The 24472-nt window shown below is 39.0% G+C and overlaps 1 protein-coding gene across 1 annotated transcript; it reads left to right on the top strand.

Moving 5' to 3' along the window:
* The first annotated feature begins 8747 nt into the window (after positions 1-8747).
* On the top strand, positions 8748-19239 carry C3H6orf58 (chromosome 3 C6orf58 homolog). The gene is made up of 6 exons (XM_008497313.2): positions 8748-9101; positions 12360-12446; positions 14641-14825; positions 15571-15704; positions 16205-16443; positions 18787-19239. The coding sequence occupies exons 1-6, from the start codon at positions 8783-8785 to the stop codon at positions 18879-18881; spliced, it is 1059 nt and encodes a 352-aa protein (XP_008495535.2). The 5' UTR covers positions 8748-8782; the 3' UTR covers positions 18882-19239.
* The last annotated feature ends 5233 nt before the right edge of the window (positions 19240-24472 follow it).

Here is a 24472-nt window from a genome sequence, read left to right as displayed (position 1 = left end):
TCAACAGTTGTTGACTGCAAGAGGAATACAGGTTTGGCTTATCTGAGTATTTGCCAATGTGTTAAAACTTAGTTCTGAGTAAAATTTTTTTTCTTTTCTTTTAGCTACACGTGGAAATAATGTAGCAATTGAAAAGTTATAGAGCAGCATCTAGTGGTCATATACAAATTCACAGAAGGCTGCTCTTATTCCCTCAGATTACCTGGCACCCGTGCTGATTCCAACAGATCCTGCAAGGCAAATTCCATATTTCCAGCTGTCTGATTGTGGAATTTAGGTAAAGAAAAAAAAAAATAGAAAAAAATAATTGGGTTAGAAGTTGTTTTATGTTCACACCATTACCATTCATAGTTGTGGAAAAAGAATATAAAATATCTTATTACTATTTTTTTACAGATAAAGTTAAGTCAAAGAGTTTTAATACAATATTTTAGTATAAAAGATAAACCAAGAATCAGAGCCTGTCTTTCATTCTATTGTGCTTAATCAGACAAAATAAACTGTAATGCTTCATTATTAATTACTTTTTCAAAAGCAGAGAATCCAAACAGGAATACAGATATTCTAGCTCCAAAGATGAGCATTTAAAATTAGATTAATTAGAAGAAAATGTAACAGAAAACCAGAAGGAAGTCACAGACTTCAGAAACCTGCCTCTGTAAAACTTGGCTGTTGGTCGTGCTTGGCTGTCTAAATTAGCCTGTAGTGAGGTCTATGCTATGGTAAAAAAAAAAAATTACTCCTGGTCTTTCATTTAAATCTAGGCTATAGTGTAAAATTTTCTTATACCTATGCCACTCTTAGTCATCTCTAACACATCTCATCACTCTCTGGGAAAGGAAACTTTTATTCCTCAAGAGAAGAGCTGCTCCCTTCACCACCGAAGCAGTAGAAAAAAATCAAATCATCACCTAGCATCTTCTGTAGAATGGCTTTCTGTGGTGTGCCACCCACTGTGAGTAAGCACCACATTGTGCCTCTCCCTGAGACCACAGAGCATGACCCAAATGATGGGTCAGGTAGGGAGAAGATGAACTCAGTTTATTCTGGAAATGAAGGTGGCAACAAGGCAAAGAGGTGGATGGGATACTGATGGACATACACATTTTTTTCAAAAATGTCTATTCTCATCCTCATGATGAGAGTAAAATAGGACAATTATAGAATCATAGAATTTTCAGGGTTAGAAGAGATCTTTAATGGTGGTTCCAACCCCCTGCCATGGACAGGGACACCTCCTGCTTACAGCCCTATCTCGCCTGGCCTTAAAAACTTCCAGGGATGGGGCTTCCACCACCTCTCTTGGCACCCTGTTCCAGTGTCTCACCACCCTCATGGTGTAAAACTTCTTCCTAACATCTAATCTAAACCGTTTCTCCTCTAGTTTGAATCCATTCCCCATGACATCCTAAAAAGTCCCTCACCAGCTTTCCTGAAGGCCCCTTCAGATACTGGAAGGCTACAATAAGGTCTCCTCAGAGCCTTCTCCTCTCCAGACTGAACAACCCCAACTCTCTCAGTCTGTCTTCACAGGAGAGCTGCTCCAGCCCTCTGATCATACTCATGGCCCTTCTCTGGACACACTCCAGCACATCTATGTCTTTCTTGTAATTGGGGCTCCAGAACTGGACTCAATATTGCAGGTTGGGTCTCACAAGAGCAGAGCAAAGGGGGACAATCACCTCCCTGGACCTGCTGGCCACACTTCTCTTGATGCAGCCCAGGATCTGGTTGGCTTTCTGGGCTGCAAGTGTACACTGATGGCTCATGTTCAGCTTCTCATCCACCAGCACCCCCAAGTCCTTTTCTTCAGGGCTGCTCCCAAGCCAGTCACTGCCCAGCCTATATCAGTGCTTGGGATTGCCTAAACCCAGATGTAGGACCTTGCACTTGCTCTTGTTGAACTTCATGAGATTAATTAAATATGACTGAAACTGAGTAAGGTCACATGCTACATTGATTTGAGGAAATGGTTCTCCATAGGAGTCTGGGAAGATTTGGAATATTGAAAAGCTGGACATTTTTCCAGTGAAATCAATGAATTGTCACAGTTTCTCACTTAGTAGGAAGTCCTGAAGGCAAAAACTAATCCCTTTCAAACAGATTTAGAAGAAAACATCTATTTCTCATGCATCCCTTTGTTAATCCGAGGCCTAATTTTTTGGCAACATGGGGCAATAGACTAGAAAGTCTTGTTCCATCACAGTTGCCTGGTTGTGTGCTGGAGGGTTTTCATTATGGTCCCAAGCCTAAGGGCCTTTGTGACACTTGGTCATATATGTTTGCTGTGTAATATTAGCAGATAGCTGTCAACTACAGTAAATGTATTTCACATAAAGCTTAATGCATTGGACACCTGAATTATGGAACTGATACTGGTGTGTATGAAATCATGTCATGGGAGAAATCTCAGAACCAGAGTCCTTGGGAGCATCCAGGCATTGGACTTTGGAGTGCAACCAGAAAATAAAGTGGAGTGAAAAAAAAAAAGCATGAAAAAATGAACAATGGAAACATTTATTGTCATTGTCATATCGTTTAAAAAATGTATTTCCTGTCATCTCTCAACTTGGAGGTGTGACATGTCTCTGTGCTCTACCATTAGAGTTAATTTCAAAATAATGATAGCTTTGTTGTGCAAGTATCTGTCAATACCCAGTCACCCCCCTCTTTTAATATCGGCCCACGTGTATGTTTGCTCCTTACATACTTTTCCTAGGTCTATCTACCATGACTATGTTTAAAAGATGATTGATTTGGTGTAAGAAGTATGTCTTAAATATACATATAATCAAATGGATTTGGAATTTGTTTCTAGTGAGTTATTCACACTTTTCTAAACAAGACAAACCTGTTTTTCTTGAAAATCCCCTTATTTCCTCTGTTACTGCAAATGAAACCACAGGAGCAAATTACTGTGTAGCATACCAACATCAAATATCAATTAGAAACAACAAGAGTGCTACTCTTTCCCATGAAAGAAGCAAAATTAGGCAATAAGTGTAAGGGTGATTTATAACTCCTGTCTTTTATTTTGTTGAATTTCTTTTGAGTCGTCTTGTAACAAATTTTTTTTTTTTCATCTTACACAGTAATGATTGATTTATTTATTTGAGAAATATTTTTGCTAGCTCTGCTTTCCTTTCTTGCAAGGAAGCATCTCCCCTCCCCCTTCTTCTTATTTTTCAGTCTAGGGAAAATGGCTGCAGCTGGAAGAAGGTGGATCACAGCCTTCTGAAAATATGCTCTGCAATCTCTGAGTTTCAAGAAGTGAAAATATTTCTTGATTCAAATTTCTGAATTAATTGTTTACGCCTTCCAAATGACAAAAAAAGCTGTTGTGGTCCAAGTTTCTAATTGCTGCTGTCATTTTATATACTTCATATCAGCTAATCTGATGCACTAGCTACAGATTTACTAGTTTGGATGTTTGTGCCTTTATTTTAATGAATCTTTGCCATTATGCTGATTCTTTCTAATTAGTTATTCCCACTTATTCTAATTTTCATCTAATTAAAATGCCATGCTAAAAATATAAGTGACGATTCAGTTAATTTGTCTTATAAATGGATGCATAATTAATGCAAGATCGAAAATAGCCAACTCACAATGTGATTCTGGTACTTTTCTTCCCTGCAGTTTGCTCTTTCCCTAGTGATATGCAAAAAACCCCAGCCAAACAACTTCGTTGAATTTATAATCAGACTTTGAGCTGTATTTGTGTAACTCTCTCTGAGTCAAAATTGACATATAATATTAAAAATTTACTATCACTATTTCTCAGGATTATATAAATTTCAGTTTAACCAAATTTTAAATGCATAAGAGGGGGTTTTGTGGGGTCTGCCCAAAAGGAATGAAAATTATGAAAATAAGCCTATCTTTTATGATGTGTTATTTCAGAGGTGACGATGAAGAGTTAAAAGAGAAGCTATCAATTCAATTTTCTAGATTATTCATTTTCAGTTTACTTCAATTTAATTTTATTTGTGCTACTGTGCATGCCCAATTCAATAGATTGTTTCTATTAAAAAAAAAAAAAAAGACCAATTGGATGTTTCATTATGACCATCCTTCCTGAACAGGATTTATCAGCAGAATCTAAAGCCTCAGTTAACAGGATCAGCAGCACAGGTCACTCTTTCTGGTGAGACAAGATCAGCAGATAACACAGTGAAGTTTTTGCAGAGGAGAGAATGGGATTAATAGTTGACATGAGAATTCTGTTTTATGAAGAAGAAAAAATTTAGTTCCAAAGATGTATGGAAGAGCCAGGATATGAGGATGACACAGCACTTCATGTTAAGCCTACCACACACACAGTGTCACTTCCCCTGGAATACCTGGGATGTTCTTACCAAAGCACCTTGCTGCAGTAGTGGTGAGGTCCACCCATGTGGTTTGGCTGATGACCTTTACTCACAGCTGCATCCAAGGGAAGTGAAGTAGCAATTTAAAATCCATTTTATAGCCCTGTCATGGGGTTTTGCTGGAGAACACTGGAGCCAGAAAGATTCCCCCTGCTGAATATCAAAGGCCTGTGAAAAAAAAAAAAAAGTAGAAAGTTTGTTCAAAGCAATAGCTGCAGACAATAGCAACAGAGTTTGGTAAGCAGCCTAAATATATTTTCTGCTACAAGTTTATCCAGTGAAATACATGAAGAATACCTTCAGACACAATGTGGTCCTGAGTTTTCCTTGGAATGTCTCACAGTCAAGAAGCACTCACAATCACTGGTGGAAGAGTAAGGGCATGAAAAAAAGGTACTAGGTGAGAGAGAGGCTCACCCAGAACAATAGTCCATATAAATGAAAGCTCATTCTTCTCCCTCTCAGGACATTTATCCTAAAAGAAAGAGAGTGAACCTTTCCTTTCAGTGTTGTGTTATGTGACTGAAGGATACTGACATTCCCTGGTTACCTCACTTAAAGTTCTGAGTCATTTCTGAGTTCATTCTACTGACGCCTATTCCTCACTGGCCTGCTAGTTCCTTCCTCAGTACATCTCATCAGGACTAAGAAAATGTATATTTTGACAGTTTGGGGACTTAAACATGGACTGTCATTTCTTTTTACAGTCACTTCAACTAATCTAATTGGTGCTTATCAGCTTTTCTCCAGTTATCTTGAAGCAATTTATGGAACCCAGCTGGAAACTACAGCATTCTCTATTGAAACTTGACAGCAATTACATACCAGACCTGAATTTTCCATCTACCACAATCTTTTCCAGGACTTGTTTCTGTTACAAGGTCTGTGAGAGCACACCATACCGAGTCACTAGTAGAATACTTACTAAGACAGTGATTAATAGAATCATGATGTTGACTTTACTAACAGTCTTCATTGATCTCCCACTTATTTAAAATGCTTACAGCCCTGAAAGGTTGTGTTGACTCAAGACCAAACACCAACACCAATGAAGTCCACTTGACATGACACCAAACCTCCTCTCACCCCACTCAGCCAGCAGACCAAGAGGACTGGATTCCAAGCTGGAAATGACAATGCAGATTCCTCAAAGGAAAGCTGTTGTCCTTAAAGTCTTACAAAAACTTCATCAACCAATTTGGCCACACAGATAAGTGGAGAAACTGTGTAAGAGCTATAAAATAAATTATAGCATTTTGCATGGATAATATTTTAATTATATTAATTAAAAAGATTCCTCTTGACCCTCTGAAGATAAACTGAGTTGTTGAAGTCCTTTTGTTACCATAATAAAGCAAAAGTCTCAGACTTCAGAAAATGAAGGAATTCAGCAGTTACATTCTTTTTTTAATGCTATTTACCATTTTGTGTATAGCACAAACACTTTTTTATAAAATAGTTCAGAAATTGATATAAGGCAAGTGTTATGTCAAGAACTTATTTTTGTGCCTGCGCAGACTGGTGTTAATAGGGTCTGCCTTTCTAGGTGGCAGAGCAGGAGGACAGTTTTTCATGTGCAATAAAGTTCCACCCAAACATGAAACTGGTTATTTTACTAAATATAATCTGCCATGAGGATGTAAATATGTGAAACCTCTGTGAAAAATGAAAACATTCATTCACATCTCTTCACCTTAGGCACCTAAAGTGAAATCACTCAAATTATACAAATGACTGGTATCTCTCACCAGGAAAAGTCAAACTCTCCTCCTTCACTATAGAAAGAGTTTGAACTCCCAGACTGGATACTTCTTTCACTGATGACAAAAATAACCCTTACCTTTACTCACCCCTTCAGGTTCACAACAAAAATTTGTGCCCTAGCACAATTATGACCTTTGTGTTTTTATTTCATAGAATCACAGATTTCCTTCAGATATCTTGTGCCCTAGATAATGCCTTTCAGCATCCTTGCTTTTCAGATGAGTCTTATTGCTCATTACTTCAATTAAACCCTAATACATGGGTGGGAGTGTTGAGCTCCTTGAGAGTAGGAAGGCTATACAGCAGAACATAGATAGGTTGGATTGAAGGGCTGAGATCAGTTGTATGAGGTTCAGTAAAGCCAAGAGTTTGGCACCTTGGTCACAACAACCCTGTGCAATGCTACAGCCTTGGGGCAGTGTCTAGAAAGCTGCCCAGAGGAAAAAGATCTGAAGGTTCTGGTAGACAGCAGGTTAAATATGTGTCCAGATGGCCAAAGAGGCCAAGAGCAATCATCCTTACTTGTATCAGAAATAATGTGGTCATCAGAACTAAGGAAGTATTTTTCTCTTGTACTTGGCACTGGCGAGGTTTTATCTCAAATGCTTTGTTCAGCTGAGGGACCCTCACTACAAGAAGGACATCAAGGTGCTAGAGAGCATCCAAAGAAAAGAAACTGGAAGTTGCTGGAAGTGGAGTTGTTTAGCCTGGAGAAAAGGAACCAGAAGAGTTGTCAGGGGCTGGAACAGGCTGCTCAGAGAAGTGGTTGAGTCACCATCCTGGAGGTATTCAAAAGCCACATAGATATGGTGCTTATGGGCACAGTTTAGTGGTGGACTTGTCAGTGCAAAGTTAACAGTATGACTTGACGGCCTGAATGACCTTTTCTAACTAGAACAGACTATGATTTTATGTATATATAAAACCAACACAGTTCATGACATTTATCCTCAGAATTATTTCGTAGAATGTCGTCTTTCAAGAAAAAAACCCAAGTACAATTGAAAATATTTATGGAATTACTATATAAAAGTAGGTAAAATCAATACAGATTTTTTAAAATCTAAAAATATTTTTTGATGTCTAAAGTTAGATTTTGAATTTCAACTCCCTCTAGAGTCAGTCAAGAGCAGTACATCTTTCAGTGGTGTATTTTAAATGAGTTACATTCTGGACATGCCTGATTCTCTGCTTTTACTATCAAGGGAATCTACACAGCTAGCTTAAAGTTTAATTGCCCACAGTTATCTTAGATAAATCCAGTGCTAGAAGCTTAACAAAAGAGAAACTTGATTATTTGAAACCTCTGTGAGTCAGCATGATTAAGAGAAGTGCTCTCAGATCTGTGATAATCTCTGTTGAACGCTGATTGTTTTTCAAAAGTCTTTGGGTTTCTTTCTGAATAGTGGATGCAAAAACAAAAAGTGGCCATTGAAAAGGTAAGCTATTTACTAGAAAGTCTCCAAAATAAATAAAGAAGATGGAAAAGTTTTGAATTGAACTGACACATTTCTTTTAAATTTACTGTCACAGGTTTACATCGAGTTTTGACTTACTTTTCTACTGGGTTTTAGGCACTTGTACAGAGCACAATCAAAACTCACAATTACTTCAAGGAAAATGGGCACTTGCAGTTTTTCTCATGCAAAAGAAAGACTACATAGATAAGGAATGATTAATCTGTTTGCTGACTGCTCTTTTGTAACCATTGCTTATCTGAGAAAAAGCAGCTCAAGATTATAAAATCGTAGAAGTACTTGAGGCGAAGGTAGCAGGACAGTTTCATTTTTTGTTAGAGTGTAACTTAATCAAACACTGATTTTATCAGTGAAGGGGTGGTCTTTATATTCTCTTTGAAGTCTACAAGATCATTGAGGTTTAGTAGGAGGCTTTAGTTCTTTATAATGCCCATTTTTACATGAGACAAGCACTAAAAATACAATTAACCGGGTGCTGCATGGGCTGCAGCCAGGTTGATTTGGCTACTTCCAATACTGTTGGAATCTGAAGGTTGCAGGCTGCTGCCCCATAGCCAAAAGCCAAAGTTGCCAATGGCAGCACCTGCTGTATGTCACTGCTGCTTCTTGGCCAACATCTGGAGCTCTTCTCAGAGCACCTCAGACCTAACATAACCCTGACTCTTCTGGGATGAACTCTGTGCTATTTCTGTCCCTTTTCTACCCAAAGGAATTAGGCAGGAAAGGGGAAGATGACAGCTAGTATTAAACAGGAACCTTAAAGAGGTTGATAACACTACTGTGCAATCAGCACTCTAGCACAGGAGCAAAGACAGGAACAAAGAGTGAAGGTGACTCCTAGACTCCTAGACTCAACAAAGAGGTTGATAACACTGTTGTACAATCAGTACTCTAGCACCTCAGCCTTTTGGGAGCATGGGTATATGTCATGGGCAGCACAGATCTGGACATTTTCTGGTCAGACTGATCCCTCTTAAACATCTGTTGCTGCTACCCAGATCTCACAGGGAAGATAAAACATTATTCACAGTTTGCTAATCTGGCCATGCCAGGTCAGGGTCACTGGAAAGAAGGAGACCTCTGCACCTGAGTCATCCTTTTATTGCCCAACCCTCTCCTTTCACCATAAAAGCCCTTCAGCCGCAAACACCTGGGTCACAAACCTTCACAATGTGCCCCTACTTTGGCATACATGCTCTTCTTATAGTGACTGTTACTCTGAGTCCAGCGACTGCCACAACATGGAGTGAAAAAGATACCACCGAAGATGAGTATCCCCCTCTATGGGACCTTGCCCCTGAAAACCTGCTGGATTTCCCAGTAAAGAACAACAAAATTATCATCAATCCTTGGAACTATCCTGAACGTCTGGGAATTTATAAGATCTTGCTAAACTCTTCAGCCAAATATTTTGCATCCTTTGGAACCCAAAATTTTGGCAATATTCTCTGGGGATTACCACTGCAGCATGGGTGGCAATTTCGTACAGGTATGAACTTTGTCTCCAAGTTGCTGGAAGAGATAAGTGTTTACCAGACCCACCCTGAGTCATCCTTTCCAAGGTTTCTGCTTTACAAATCCAATACATCCTCAGACAGTGCAAATTTTTACATACTGAGCAAAGATCCCAATTTGAAAGAGAAATCCTGAAAAAAGGGAATACTCTTACCTTGTTAAGAAATAGCTACTAAACTTCCCAATAGGAAAGGGTATTACCAAACCCAGGACTCATCAGAATCCAGAAGATCTGTGGTTTAGATGGGCAATATTTCTGTTCGCTGAAAATCTTTGAAAAGATATTCCCATTTTCTCCAATTTACAGTAGGTAGATTTTAGATCCTGCACTCTGCAGTGCTGTTCTTGTTAACTCAAAAGCTGGTTTTGTTTGTTAATGTTATCTTCTGTTAGTAATTCAATTTCTAATACAGGTATTCAAAATCCACCTATCACTCTTAGAATTTGTTTACATTTACTATTTTTTATCAGTTTAGGAGTAATCTTATTATTTTCTAAATGTTTTTTCTACCAAAATGAAAGTTTGTTCTGTTTGTTGGTTTTTGTCTTTTTTTCTAATTTTTTTCTAATTTTTTTTTTTTAATGATGTCCATATTCTAATGGCTCATTGCCCAGATGCTGGTTGGTATCTGCAGCAGTCATTCTTGTTTGCTTGTTGGCCACAAAAGGGAAGTAGACAGGTCTGAAATATCCTTTGAGATCAAGGCTGCAGCATCATAACCAGGGTTTCATCAGAGACTTTGTTCTCAGCACAGCTTGTAGTCAAGCTTTCCATTCAGAGCTGGAGTTGACTTCCCTTGTTCTACCAGCCAGGAGAGGTGGGAAGAAAGGAATAATACTCAGTGAGGTTTTAGGGGACTTGTGCCTTGTGGTAATGAGACGTGAGCAAATGCATCTATCTGCCTAATTTTTGCAATCTGTAGTTTCATGAGGTGGTGTTTTGTCTGAAGCTGTATGTTTGGAAGAAGTGGAGGCACTGCAGGTGGTGGTGAAGGAAAGATGCCAGCATTCAGACACATCTAATGGATAATTAACTGCAAAGTCAAAAGGAGAAAAAGGAGGAAAAATAGGTAGAGTAAGAAAAATCCAAGCAGGCAACTGCCTGGCAAGAGGCTAGCAGTAAGAAAAATTTGGCTGGAATTTAGGAAAATTTTTTCCTCTTTCCCTTCCTTACATAGAGGAAAAGGAGGAGAAGATGAAGAGGTTGTCTAGGGCTTCAGGAGAGTTGACCCAACATGTGACAGATGCAAAGATTATTGGATGCAGAAGCTATGCTAAGGTGGTGGCTTGCTTGAAACAATCAAGATATGTAGGGTGGCCTCATCCACAAAGTGAGGACGTGCCTGATTGCAGAGACAGTTCCCAAATAGAGATCAGGGATGTGGTGGATAAGAAGAAGATTTGCAGGTGGTTGCACAGGCAGATAAAGACCTGATGTAACCTGTCAAGCAGTCATAAGATGGTCTGTAGGCAAGAAGATATAATTTTGAAATTACATGATTAGAATTTTGAAAACATAGTAGAAAGAGAAGTATCACATGGCTGGAGAGAGTTAAGAATCTGAGAAGCTGAAGGATAAGTGGTAAGGGGGAGAAAAAGACACAATTTTGGTGCATGTAGTAGAGAGGTTAGCAACTGGCTGAACCTAATGCAGGTAGGCAGCTTGGCTAGATCAGTGAGGAATGACTGAAACATTTGTATAGCAGCATAATAAGTCTGGGCAAACAAAAGTAGTAGTTGAATTCATAGAGCAGAACAGCAGATCCTTGAAAATACTCCAAAAAATGTGGTCTGGTCATGAAAGTTATGTTGCTTGAGAAAATATTTTTTATAGATCGGACATATATAAAGTATGAGTGGCAAGTGAAGATGCCATCTAATAAGAGTGGTACAAAGATTTGTAGTCTACTCAAAGTTATAAAATGAAATCAGTAATTTGCCTAAATTTACAGTAGAATCAATGATGTTGAGACATCATGGCTGATAGTAATGAGACTGCAGAAAGAAAAATTGTCACTTGGGAGATGGAGCTAAACTGATAGTTCTACCTATACAAAAAGAAGAAACTGGATAGTCTCTTACCCCCACTTGGAAGTACTGACTATTTTTGGTACCCTGTGTCAAAGTAGAATTTTTTAAAAACCCACCTTACCATTAATTTTTAAAATATCTTGCTGAACTTCATTCCTCACCACTGCAAGTTCATGCTACTGAAAGATAGAGGCTTGGGCAGCCAGCATGCCCCAAAGCACAATTTCTGTCTGGTCAGCCACAGAGGATAATTAGGATAATCTCTATGCACACAGTTTATGACCATCTCTTTCTCAAGTAAAAAGTATCAGAAAATGTGGTTTAATTTTTAAAGAATGCAATGGATTTTAGTTCTAATCTGGCAGAAATGTCAATGTTGGCATTCAGCCGACTAACCAGAGAGCAAGTGCTCTGCAGGACAGAGTTTGGGATCTTCTGGAATACCTCAGATTATTGGACCTGACCATGGTAATTCCTATCCTACACTTAAGGCAGAGTTCCTGACTAACTACATGACTAATTACTACATAATTTACATGTACATTATGCTTTCAGGAATTAGACTATTCTCCACATCACATGCTTATAGTAAAATACGCCTTACACACTGTCACAAATAATTGCAAAATGTCTTGCATGTTTGCTACAGCACAGATGTGTAAAAACCTTGCTAATTAGATACAACAACATTTGCATGCTTAACTTCACACCGAGGCCATGTCTGTATGCGTTATTAAGCTGGAAGGGATTCTGTATCACACAACCCAATTAGGTGATACAATTAGTAGCACATTTAATTTGTGCTTTTCTGCTCATTAAACAGCTCTCCTCCACTAGCAGCCCTGCTTGTACTGAAAATGATGCATCAGCTATGCACGCGTTTATGTCTGTGTATCTCCATAAAAATATCACTGTGATGTCCTACTTTCAGACAGTCCCATAAATTCTCAGAATACATTTATTGTGAGGAAAAAACTGTAAAATGCCATCAAATTACTATACTCTGCATGAAGTATTGACTGAGAAATTCAGCTACTCTAGGAACAGTGTTTTGTGAAGAAAAAACCTGTTCTGCTTCTCTGAGCAAAACTCTGCATGCTTTACTCCTATATATGTATTTTTTTTTCTTATCTCAGTGGGATTTATTGTGTAGAAAAGTTAAAAAAAAAATTGGTGCATTATTTTGCTTGATTCAATTCAGGTAGATTAGCAGACCCTTCCCATGTAACTTCCTGTGGCTATGAAGATGGAGACGCCCTGTGTGTGTCTGAAAGAAGCTGGTGGTCCTGTAAGTATACACGATTAATGTTGTTCTTCTCCAAAATATGATTAGTGTTCTAGAAGGCAAGTCAGAATCTTTCCTCCCCTCAGACTTCTGTATTGCAAAGTAATTCCAGTGTTAAATAATTCTTCATTGAAAGCTTGAATCAGGACACCTTTAGTGAGAGTTAGTAAATGAAAGGGAATTTACTTTGTTAACTTATTTGAGGAAGGAAAAAAACCTCAAGTTTGCAGCTTTAAAAAGTCTTGCTACTGCAAATATGAATGTATAAACACATGGCAAATACCAAGATGGATATTCATATAGGCAGACATTTGTAGAAATTACAGCTTTGATACTAGAATTTCAAAGTAAAAATTAGCGTAGGAATATCAGGCAGGAATCTTTATGATTCTTGCATCACCCTCAGTAATACAATTCTGACAGGACTTTTCTGCCTTCAGTTGCACCTCCACAACTTCACTGTGGTCAGCAAAATGAAATCAAGGGAGTCTTTGTTCCCCCAATATCCAAATAACTTCATTACTTATATTACACTGAAAATATGTATCCAGAAGGATTTTTAAGTACCCAACAGCAGCTCAGTTAATACTTTAACCTGGCACATTTGAGCTAGCAGACAATTGCTGTCTCTTCACTATTGGCTTTGGAGTTCTCATAGACTGAAGTTTTGGGATTTTAATTATCCCAATAAGCAGCAACAAACTGAAGACAGACGGAAGTGTAAAGATCTGAATTTCCAATGTCAGTGGCACTGACTTTTTCAGCATTTTCCTCGAAAGTACACTACCAGATAATTTAGTCTTCCCAAAAAGGAAAACATCAAAAATTCCTGGATACTTTCAATAATATTTACTGAGAATAAAATTCAGTAAGTCCTTTTCTGCATTGTTTTCTACTGTGTCCCCCAAGCAATATGTAATGTATGTAAACTCATTTAAAGAATTTAAGTACTTTTTGATGTGAAATTGATGTCTCAATGCTTCTCATGAAATAGTGACCAAGCAGCAAGACCTAGCTTAATAATGACTCCCAGCATGACTGTATTCTCATCGCTTGGGACTTTTCCTTTACTCTTCTGACTAGCCATACACTTCCTCCTGAATAACTACCTGGGCCCCCATACAGGAGGCACAAAACCAGTTTCCCAAGATTAGGAAAAGGACACATGGGAGGTGGTGAGGTTTTGATTACTTTTGCTGGAGCTGTGCACAAAATACTTAGGCAGGCTGTGGCTCTGAGACCAAGCACAAGCAAATGACTTCTCAGTGTAATGGTGCAGGAGCACCCACCCAAATCAGGGGAACATCTGGTCTCCAAGGTCTTCTTCAATGAAATCTATTAAACTTTATTCATACAAAGAGGAGACAATTAAGAGGAGAATTTAAAATCCATCTTTCAAATGAGGAATATCAGATAGCACTTTGGGTACTTGCATTGAAGGTTTGGGCCAGCACTGGTGACAACCTAATCTGAGTTTCCTACATCTGGGTGTGACTGTTCCAACTTCTGGATCACGCCAAAGGAAACCACTATCCTAAAATAAACCTAAACAAACAAACTGAGGTAATTTCCAAGAAGTTTTCCTTGAGGGAACTTTTTTTAAAAAGTTATTATTTTCTATAATATTTTATATTATTTAAAACTATAAAAGTTTTAAAAAGTTATTATTTTCCAGTAAAATATCACTAGTATTTCCATTTTTATTTCTTATGTGCCTAAGATGCATAGAAGAGGTTTTGGTTTTGGTTTTTTTTGAATGAAACAAATATTCATGGAGTATCCCTTAGTCTTACTGCATCTAGTTTGCAACTAATATTTGACAGGCTTCTGATGTCTTGTCAATGACAACCTACGAGAAATTAACTTTTCTCAGGTGTTTTCCTATTTCTACAAAATACGGCACATTGTCATCTCACACAAGGCTATTAAAGGAGATATAAGTAGGTATACAAGCAATAAAGATATATAGAAACACATACTGCAAATTGTATCTAAATCAATACAGATTAAAAATTAGTGCATACAGATAAATCATTAGTGCATTTTGGTACATACGTCCCACTGCTGAACACAGTTATATCAGTGGCAATGTGAAACTATTTCATTTGGTACAAGAGAGTGCTTTTTTTTTTTTTCTATGCAGGAATTTTTCTTTTCCTTGTGATTAATGCTAACTTCCTTTTAATTCTTGTTCCAGCTATGAATTACTACCTGGCTGTCATACCCTTCCTGGGAGCTGTGGATGCTGGCCTCTTTGGGCAGCTGCAGTATCAGATAGAAATCTTGCCCCCAGAGGAGCGAAAGGCTGATTTCTGCCTCAGTGTTGCTGACTGCCGGTCTCGCATGCCCAAGCTTGTGGATGAGTGGAAGGACTATTTTGAAGTAAATAATTTTACATTGTATTCATATGTGGTAGGAAGTGATAATGGAATACTACTTTTTAAAACTGCTATTACTGTTATTTGTAAGATTCAGGGTTTGGCTTGCTTTCAATAACAGATTGATAACAACTATCAAGCAGAAAAATGAAAATCATGATGTAAAGTGAGTCAGAGATAAGAAGGCTAGGATTTTTACAGGTTATTACAGCCTTCCTTTAAGATAATTCTGCATTTTCGAGTCTGTGCCAAGAGATTATTTTGTTACCAGTTATATTTATATTCTTCCTATACTGCTTATGTTAGCAATACAAAATAAGCATTTGAGATAGAACTTTACTCTTGTGGCTTTGTGTTGGTTTTAATGGTGTTCGTTTATTTCCCTGAACATCTGAAAAAGAAATGAAAAAGCTGAACTCTGATTCAGAAAGACACTTATTTATGCAAGTTGATATTCTCCATACTTGTTATTCATCTGTTCCCTAATCCCAAAAATAAAAATATTTCTTACTTCATAAGGTAATCTATGAGGATAAAAGGCTCACTACCTGTTGAAGTCGAAGAATGACAATTCTAGTTAACTTCAGTGGGGATATATAGTCATAGTTATCCTTACATTTATATTTTGAATTTATATTTATTCACTTCATAAACCTATATTACTAATATTTTTCCCTCTAAGTCTGAAAAATTTGTTTGGTTTAAATCTCTCCCCATTTCTCTGCCTTTTCCCCTCCCTGTTGCTGCAGTATCTGTTGTCTACAGACAACAAAGCCATGAACTCTGTGGTTTTCTCCTCCTTCAACCTGGATGAAGCCCTTGGCCTCATGTGGAGGGCACACGTCACCAGCATTGCTTATGCACTGCCCAAGTTCAAGGACAGGTACTGGGATGAGTGGCCAAGAAAATCTTCTCACCTGCATGCTTTTTTGGAAGGAGAATATCCCAACAAACTCTGCATGAACTTTCTTACTTTAGGCCTCTTGTCTTTATGCTCTACTCTTCGCTCCTGGGAATTCTAGAGCCAGCAAAGGGAGCCTGGGAACATCTTCAAGAAACATCTTATGCTCTTGAAGCATAAGATGACCATAGAGAGATGGCTGCCCAGGCTGCAAGGGGTGGGCAGGCTGTGGGCTTAACATGAGATGCTGATTCCTCTTTGGCAGCTGTATCCAGAGTCATGAGCTGCATTTAGTCTGGGCAAGGGAAGCAATGCCAGGAGAAATTAGGTGTAAAATGATGAAGGAGGCTTCAAGGCACTGTAGCACTGAGACCCATCAGGTTATCCTACTGAACAAACCACATTTGGGATAAATGATAGACTAACACATTCTACACTGGATTTCAATTGTCTGTTACATTTTTCTTTTTAATCTCTTTCAGATTAAAATATTTCTCCGATCCTGAAGCAAGTTTTGGTAAAGACTGGAGTATTGCTGTAGATTTCATTGCAGCCACACACTTCTCTACAGATTTACAGAACGTAAACCACTTCCAGACTTTCCTGCCCCCAAGGATGCTTGTCAAAGGGGATGTCCCCCCAAACATTAGTGACTTCAGTCCACAGCAAAACAGAGTCCTGCTTTCACTGAGAGCTCTTAACAAAGCAAATCGAATATCAGGTACAAGCCCAACCTATAAATGTCTATAGTCCATAGTATATTAAATATCTTGTTCTTTGTTTCTATATCTTTCTTCTTATGAGCACTGATTTTTTAAGTATACAATAGTATAAACAGTTCCAAGAGACTAACAATAAAGAGTACAGCTAAAAATAGAAGCTTTAGTAAACAACACAGCTGAGAGGGTGTATTATCCCCAGCAATGGGTTAGCAGCAATGATACTCAGTGAGGATTTCACATTGAGAGAAATGCATTAGTTGTTGAGACATAAGATTTTACCATTTTTTCTTCCATTTTTCTCAGGAATTTAAAAAACGCAAAGACTATTTTGTGGCTTGCTGTTTATATCTGAAATCATAAAAACCGTAAATGAAGTAATTAAATCAGTTGAGATCACTACAAAGAAAGAAAAAAGAAAAAAAGTTATATGATCATGAACAACGGTTTGTGTGTCCACAAGTGTTCCGGTTTTGATTTTTGTCTGTCTTTGGTGTAACAGAATAGTCAGACTGTCACAGCCTGTTTCCTCAGACAACGTTGGGCTGTCACTGAAATAAGTTGTGCATCACCATCCAGCGGTGAGATGCAGAATTACAGTCCTCTGAGTGGATCCGGAGATAGAGCATTTCTTTTGCGACCTTCTTGTGTCTGTTCAGTTCACTTAAAATTCTCTCAGTAGCTGTATTTATAGTTGAGGAAGGCTGTTTAATGAAGCTATTCAGTGTTACAAAAGGGCACCCTCGCATCAGAGAGTGTTTCCTTCACATCTTCTTCCACATGACAAAAGGGTCCTTCATGGCCTGAACAGGGACCTTAACAGCTCCACCCCATGCCTAGCACTGGACGATTCAGTATTCCTTGACCTACCTCGAGGAGGGCACATGGGACCAGCAAGGGGAAAGGAGAGCTCCAGGGCAGCAGAACAGATGAGGGCAGCACTGGAGGGAGAGACGAAAAGAGACATGGATGCTGAATGTGGTGGAGGAAAGGAAAGAGAGAGAGGAATAAGTTTCATGCAGGTGCAGCCATAACAAAATACATAGCTGAATTTCCTGGTTTTGCAGGCTGGAGACTTCCCTCACTCTGCTCTGAAGGGATGGGCTTTGCATTTGGATGAGAGTTAAAACGCAATTAACTCAACTTGGTGACTGCTTCGCTGATCAGAAAAGGAGCTTTAATCTAAAATTGACTTGGGTCTGGATCCACAGTCTCAGCAGGGACCTGAAACAGTAGATCTTGTTACTACAAAACTCAGATGACATAATATGACAGTTGTAGAGTTGGATGCCTCCAAAATTTAAACACAACTTGTGAGACGTAGAATCCTTTCCTTGCGCTGCAAGCTTCAAGAGCACATAGGTCTCAGTAGTTCTTAGGATGAACTCCTGTTCAACCCAGAGTGAGATCTGATTTATTGATTCAGAGTTTGATTACTCTTTATTTTCCTCTATCTGCCTCTGCCAGACAGGCAGGGGTCTGTACTGAGACAGTGAAGTGCTACCTCTAAAGTGCTTTGACTCATGGGCAGCCAGAAGCTTTGGATTTTATGCTCTGCCCCTGACTGGTATCCACAATCAGAAAAGCATGTATTCTGTCACTTGAGGCCTTTTCTGCTGTCCTCGCACTTCCTGCAGTCTTCTTCAGTCTTCACATTCTTTGTAAAATATTGTGCAAATTCAATTCTTCATTGTTGCCAGTTTTATACAAAAGCATGCTCTACGGGAAAATAAACTCCTCTTGGTTTTCTAGCAGAGATTTTTTTCATGCCCAGATTTTCTGTGTAGACCCTTTATGCAACAGAAAGATCAGCAATGAGAGGAGTGGGGAACAGGCAATGACTACCCTGCAAACAGGTCCTAATGCCAGGCTGGTCAGGTACACGTCTTAGAAAGCCACTGCTCATTGCCTGGATTAGAGTATTAGGATCATTTGCTTCTTTAGCTTGAGACCATAGCTGGCAGGAGTACAGATTCTTGCTTCTTTTAGAGTGAAAAAAAAGACATGCGTGCTTATGACTACCAAGCCACTGCTTCATAAGCCATGAAGCTATGTGCAAACGCAGACCAAGTCCTTAGCACGTGCCTTAAATCATTCTGACTTGCATCACTGGTGCAAGGGAACAAGCCCAGTACCAAGGATCCTGAGCTGAATGAATGGCCTATGGCTCCACACACAGATGTAGGAAATTATTGCTCTATTGGCACGCTCCAGCTTTGACTACATTTCACTGCCCACAGGAGAGTGGTGGGTGTTTGTTACCAGGCATGCAACATCCCTTGTGTGCAGAGAGCTGCGTGTGCTCCATTTTAATTTGACAATGTCGTGTTCTGTTTTTTCTTAAGGAGGATTGCTGCTGAAGCTCTGGAAGAAGGCTATGTCTACTGAAGAAGGAAGAAAAATAGGCCGAACAATGATTGAACAGTTGATGTCAAGCTAAAAGTTTGATCCAGTGGGGATACATTATGATTTGGAAGGAGAATATTTGACAGTGCCCAGTTTCTTGAGAAAAAGCAGTTACAATGTTGATTGATTTAATCTTTTAGCAGATATGTGTCTGGTAATCTGGCCTTGGTAATTTCTTACTGCAGGGTTTCCTAAGTAGCCATGTGTGCATCTCTCACATATCGAATCAATATATTTATCTTTAATTTTCCTAATTAGATCATTTGTTTAACTCATTTCCTTATAACTAAAATGCCTTATAGAAAATCTTAGTTTATTACTCTTCTGACATTATAAATAATGTATCCTTATTGCAGACAAAATTAAATAAAGGCAAATTATATTCTGTTTCAGCCTAATTTTTTTCGTCTCTACATCAATCCCACTAGATATGTAATTACTGAGGCCTTTGGTCTAACAGATGATAATCTGAAAATTTTCTTTGAAGTTCTGATCCAAACCCAATGCCTTGAATGTTTTCCACCAAAGGTACTGTTTTGTAGACCAGCTGCAATCCAATTTTAAGCTTTCAGACTTTTCAGATTAAATACTTGAGTTCAGATGGATACTCTTAGGGTGCTGCTCTGCAGCAAGAATGTGGAGCCACCCCTGGGAAGTCATGAAGCCAATGAGCTTAATCTATAGCAGCTTTTACATGACTAATGAAGAATTTATAATATCTGATTCATTTAATTTTCCTCAAGAAAACATTAATCTATCTAGTGATTTATACAATTATAAAGTCTGCATAGCTACAGGTTGCTTTTCCATTCCTCCATGTCCAACCCTTCTTGTCCCTGTAAGTCATACGTTAGATTTGATTTCCAATTCTGATCCAGATGCTGATCTTGGTCTCCTGAGTGATAATGCATATAGATAATTAATTATCATAACTTAATCATAATCATCAGAGTTGTGAAGAAGTGGGACAGGGGTTCTGCAGGCAGATAGGGGTTGAAGTTTCTTAGGAAATCTGCTGACTTGGATCCTCTATCCTTATGAAAACTTACCCCAGAGAGTAGGCATGGCAAGAGACACCTTTTCATGGTGGAGGGCTGAGAATGCAGCCACTGCCTGCTGCATCCTGTCAGATTATATTTTGCACTAGTGTACTTAAGAGTGACACAAGTTTTAGATTCATAGATCAAAATAAGGAAAACCAGCTTTTTTTTGCTACCATTCTAGGTCTTTCCCACAGATTCAACAGCAGCTAGCAACTCATTTGGTAGCTTTGACCCATAGCCCTCACTCAGAAGATTCATGTGCTCTTCTGCTGGAGAACACAATTTCATGCTGATGCACTCACACACATTTCATTTTTAGCCCTTGTAGTGATGGCCTCCTGACACATGTACAACAATCAAAGGTTTTCCACAGATATTAGGGGGGAGATCTGGACACCCAACTTTCCTCTCAGTATCAGAGTGACTGAAAGGAGCTCTCACTGCCTTGGTAGAAGCAGAGTAGGGGCCCTTCTAGTCAGGACCCAGTGTCAGGCAACCTTCCGAGGATGCCCTCAAGCTCACCCTTCCACCAAGGCAGCAGGGAACATGGCCAGCATTGACTGCTCTGAGGCATCTCCATCTTATGCACTGTGCTGGCCAGGAACAAGCCCTCCATGTCCCCCTGTGCTGCTGGTCGAGCTCCAGAAAGCAGGAAACACCAACTCCTCAGGAGGTTCCACACCTTCTTAATTATTAGACAGATGCCAAGTAAAAAAAAGGAAAAGAAAATTGTCTTTCCATGCCACTTTCCCAGTTTGATTGGTCTGTTCTCCCCAAGCTTGCATGATGTTTGCACTGCAAATTAAGAAATAATTACCAAGACTTTGAGCAGTTAAACACTATTCTGTCCTTTAATGCCTCAGGACAAAGTTTTTAATTATTCAGTGTCATTTTATGGATAAACTCTTAATGTACCATCATTAGCTAACAATTTTCAATGGAAATACATTAATAAGGTCTAAGAAAATGTGGGAGTTTTTACCTTAATTACCTGGTTCATAGATCAGAATAATTAGATTCAAACAGACTTCAGGTATAATCTAAAAGTAATTACCACAGCTGCCAGCTGTTAAAATATTAAGTTAGTTGTACTCCAGAAAAGTTTGGAAAAAAATTTTAACCTTTTCTGTCATTAACTTAGATTTAACCTAACGTATTTTTTTGAGAAAACACAAAGAGCCAGTAATACAAACTGGGAAAATAAACATGAACTGCTGCACTAGAGTAAGGCACATTTTTAAAAAGCAAGTATCTCTTTACCTGAATTTAATATTTTGAAAAAAGACCAATCTTTCTTGATACAACATTGAGCATTTATGTATTTCAGATACTTTCTCCTAATCCAGCATGCCAACCAGTCAGGTAAAGGCTCTAGAAACTGTCCAGCAATTGCACTTTGGAGGTTGAGGGGTGTATGAAAGTTTAGATAAAACATGGGAGGGTGTAGTCTTACAAGTAGAGCAGAGCCTGATATCTTGGAAGAGAATAGATGCAGCCTGGCAGGAAGATATGCAGGTATCAGAAACTAAGCAGAGAAAAAAGTATCATGAGAAGGCTGTTCAGGGGAGGTAGGATATCTCTGGAGAAGGAAGGGAGAGCACCAGAGGAGTCTGCCTGCTCATCAGAGCTAGCAAAAGCTGACAACTACCAAAGCAGGGGTTTGCCCAGTAAGGAGGACTCACAAAGCAGAAGAGGTTTTATTATTCACCATTAATTTGGGGTTTGCAACCCTATTCTCATGCCTTCCACACAAGTTAAACTTCTGTACAGGGTGGCAAAGAAGCCAGCCTAGGGGGACTGAAACAACATTTGATACAGGAGAAAGGAAGGTTAAAATGGATACATGATTTTAAAAAAAGAACTTGGGAGACTAAAAATCCACCAGGAAAGAGCCTGACCTTCTGCAAAGCTTGGGTAATAGTGCTGAACCCTGCTCCTCTCCCACAGCTCTGTGGGGCTGATGGGGAACCACTACCTTCCTCTTCTGAATCTACTTTACTCACACCTAAGGTCATCTAGGTTCATGCTAGGTAGGTCAGCTCCTTATTTCTGAGATATTTGCTGCTTTATTCTCCTAAATTGTCACATGATAGACATAATGGCTGACCTCTTCAGCAACCTCCCTTTTTGTTCAGTAAGGGGAATGGCACTCTTCCCCCTTCTCTAGGAACTCTGTCTCCACAGAGCTGTAGGCAGGTGTCAGAATTCACTTCTTTCAGATTTTGTCAGTATTGTGACACAGAGTTTACAGGGCTTACCTGCAAAAAAGTTGTTAGTAAAAATAGAGAAAACTTTTTTTTTTTTCTAAGCAGGGATTGGATTTTTGGATTTCCCTTTTCCCAGTGATCCCTAACCTGTGCAGAATTACTTGTGCTCTTTTCCCTTCCAGCTGATGCACTCTAATGCATAGTAAAGTGCTTTTTGATAGTGAGAAAAAAAACCTCTACACCTGCCTGGCATTGAGGGCAAGATAAGATGCTCTTGCTTGCAGTCTTTAACCTGGCAGCTAGAAGGTTGCTGGAAATCAGTAGATTTAGACCCTTCAAGATATAAAAGTGAAACGAACAACATAGATATTATGAACAGCATAAATATTTCAACTGTTGGTGTATATTGATGGAGAACAACATTTCCCAAAAACAACCTGCTCAGCTATGCTTTCGGACAAGGGCATATTGTCTGCCCCTTCTCAGCATAATATTGTGACATGGACCTCAGGTTCCTGCTGCTGAAGGGGATGATATACTCTTTTTACAACATTTGTCTCACCCTAACTGCAGTGGATTCAGAAGGAGCACATTGTCCTTTTCTGACCATCTGTTGAGATTTCATCTATAGAGTGCAAAGAGCTGGAACCTGAAAAATTCACTTCAGTTTAATTTTCGAAGAAAAATATCAACTTTATACCACCTCTCCCACTGCCATTTCATTTTGGCATTGATGCTGGACATCAGAGCACTTGCTAGACTCTGTTCTATTTATGTTTGAAGTGTTTAGAGCCCATATTCACAGAGGATCCTAACACCCAATAGAATGTTCTCAACAATTTTAATATGCTTGGAGATTTGAAGATTAGGTAGAACTCATTTTGGATTTAGTTTTTTGTGCCACAAATGAGACAAAATGGGCCATGGGGTATCTTAAGAAGAACTAGTATGTAGTGCTGTCCTAAACAAGGACTGGTAAGGATCTCTAGGAGAGCCCAGGAGCTGCAAAATTCCCAGATTGCACTATCTGGAAAGGGCTGCTCCAGAGGGGAACCACAAAGTCATTCAAAAATGGAGTTCTGAGGATGAGGAATAGAAGCAGACTCAATTTATGTAGCATATTCATCTAGAAACACATGGTAATTTAAAATGGTTTTTTTTTACTGATTCATACCTAACACAACTTTCCAGGACAGAAAATACAAAGAGATAAAACCTTATTGTCTCTCCCTTCCTTCTGTAAGCCATTTGTAGCTGGGGAAAAAAACTACATGAACAGTTTGTGTGCATGTTTGCAAGAAAAGACTGCAGAAGACATAGCAGGACAGGTAACGGTATTATAAACCCGCCCTTGCAGACTGCAGAAAAGATTAATTTTCAAAACAGAAAGTATTTTTCTACTTCTCCTTTTGTGTGATGCTACACTCCAAAATACTGTCAGATGTGAATGCTGACCATAAGAACAGGCAGCTGGAATGTGGTGGGAAAAGGAGAAGAGTCTTTTTGGTGACAAAGTAGCTGCAGGACCCCTTGTGGCAAGCCAATGGGAACCACTCAGACCCTTTCTCTGCATCATGAGGACCAGGAGGATTATGGAGGAGCTGCTGTATTCAAAAGAAAGAAAGGCCATAACTTCTGAGGGCACCCTAGGAAGAGCTAAGCAAGCCCTGATGCTTCCTTGGATTGGAAGAACCTCATGCAGAAGGATGTACATAGAGGTATTTCTTATATCCTGGTGAGATCAGGCCTGTGAAACATCATGTAGCTGCTTCCATATACTCCCAAATCTTAACACACACAAGGAATTTAAAGTCCCTCCGCCTGCCCAGCTTTCCAGGGGGTCACATATATTTCAGATAAAATATTGTCTGTCTATATTTCACAAAGGCTCATCAGTCCCAGATAAAGAGTTGTAAAAGGCTATCCTAGCTATACAAAAACTCCAGAAAAGATACAGGAACCTAGTCAAAGAGATGTGTTACTGCAAAACACAAGAACACTTCCAGCACACAGGCACATTAAAAGAAAAGAGGGAGGAAAATTTTAAAATAAAACAAAAGAGGAACAGCCTGACACTAATACATGAAGAAGAATCAAGAAAATTTTCTCTTCAGAGACTATTGGTTTTAATACGGTGTCAAGAAGTCGAAAAATTGTCTGGTACAGGCAAATCAAAGTGAAAAACACCTGGGAAACACAAAGGAATACACTTGGGCAGTCTTAGGAGAGGTAGGAAAAGTATAAACACATTAAGGGAAGAGATAGCAAGAATAAACAGCATCTTTTTATTGTGGAGAGTGAGTAGATAAGCTTTTGTTTGGCACCTTCTATTTAAACAAAAGAGCTTTTGGCATTTAAAGAAGAATGCAGGGAGA

Source organism: Calypte anna, chromosome 3 (assembly GCF_003957555.1).
Source record: "Calypte anna isolate BGI_N300 chromosome 3, bCalAnn1_v1.p, whole genome shotgun sequence".
In the NCBI taxonomy this organism is placed as follows: domain Eukaryota; kingdom Metazoa; phylum Chordata; class Aves; order Apodiformes; family Trochilidae; genus Calypte; species Calypte anna.
Note: the sequence above shows the minus strand (reverse complement) of the source record. Positions and strands in the feature narration are given on the sequence as shown.

Excerpts from the sequence above, each read along its gene's own strand:
- C3H6orf58 (XM_008497313.2), top strand. The coding sequence starts at position 8,783 with ATGTGCCCCTACTTTGGCATACATGCTCTTCTTATAGTGACTGTTACT. Across the intron at positions 12,447-14,640 it reads TGAAAGAAGCTGGTGGTCCT|CTATGAATTACTACCTGGCT; the intron begins GTAAGTATACAC and ends TTCTTGTTCCAG. Across the intron at positions 14,826-15,570 it reads AGTGGAAGGACTATTTTGAA|TATCTGTTGTCTACAGACAA; the intron begins GTAAATAATTTT and ends CTGTTGCTGCAG.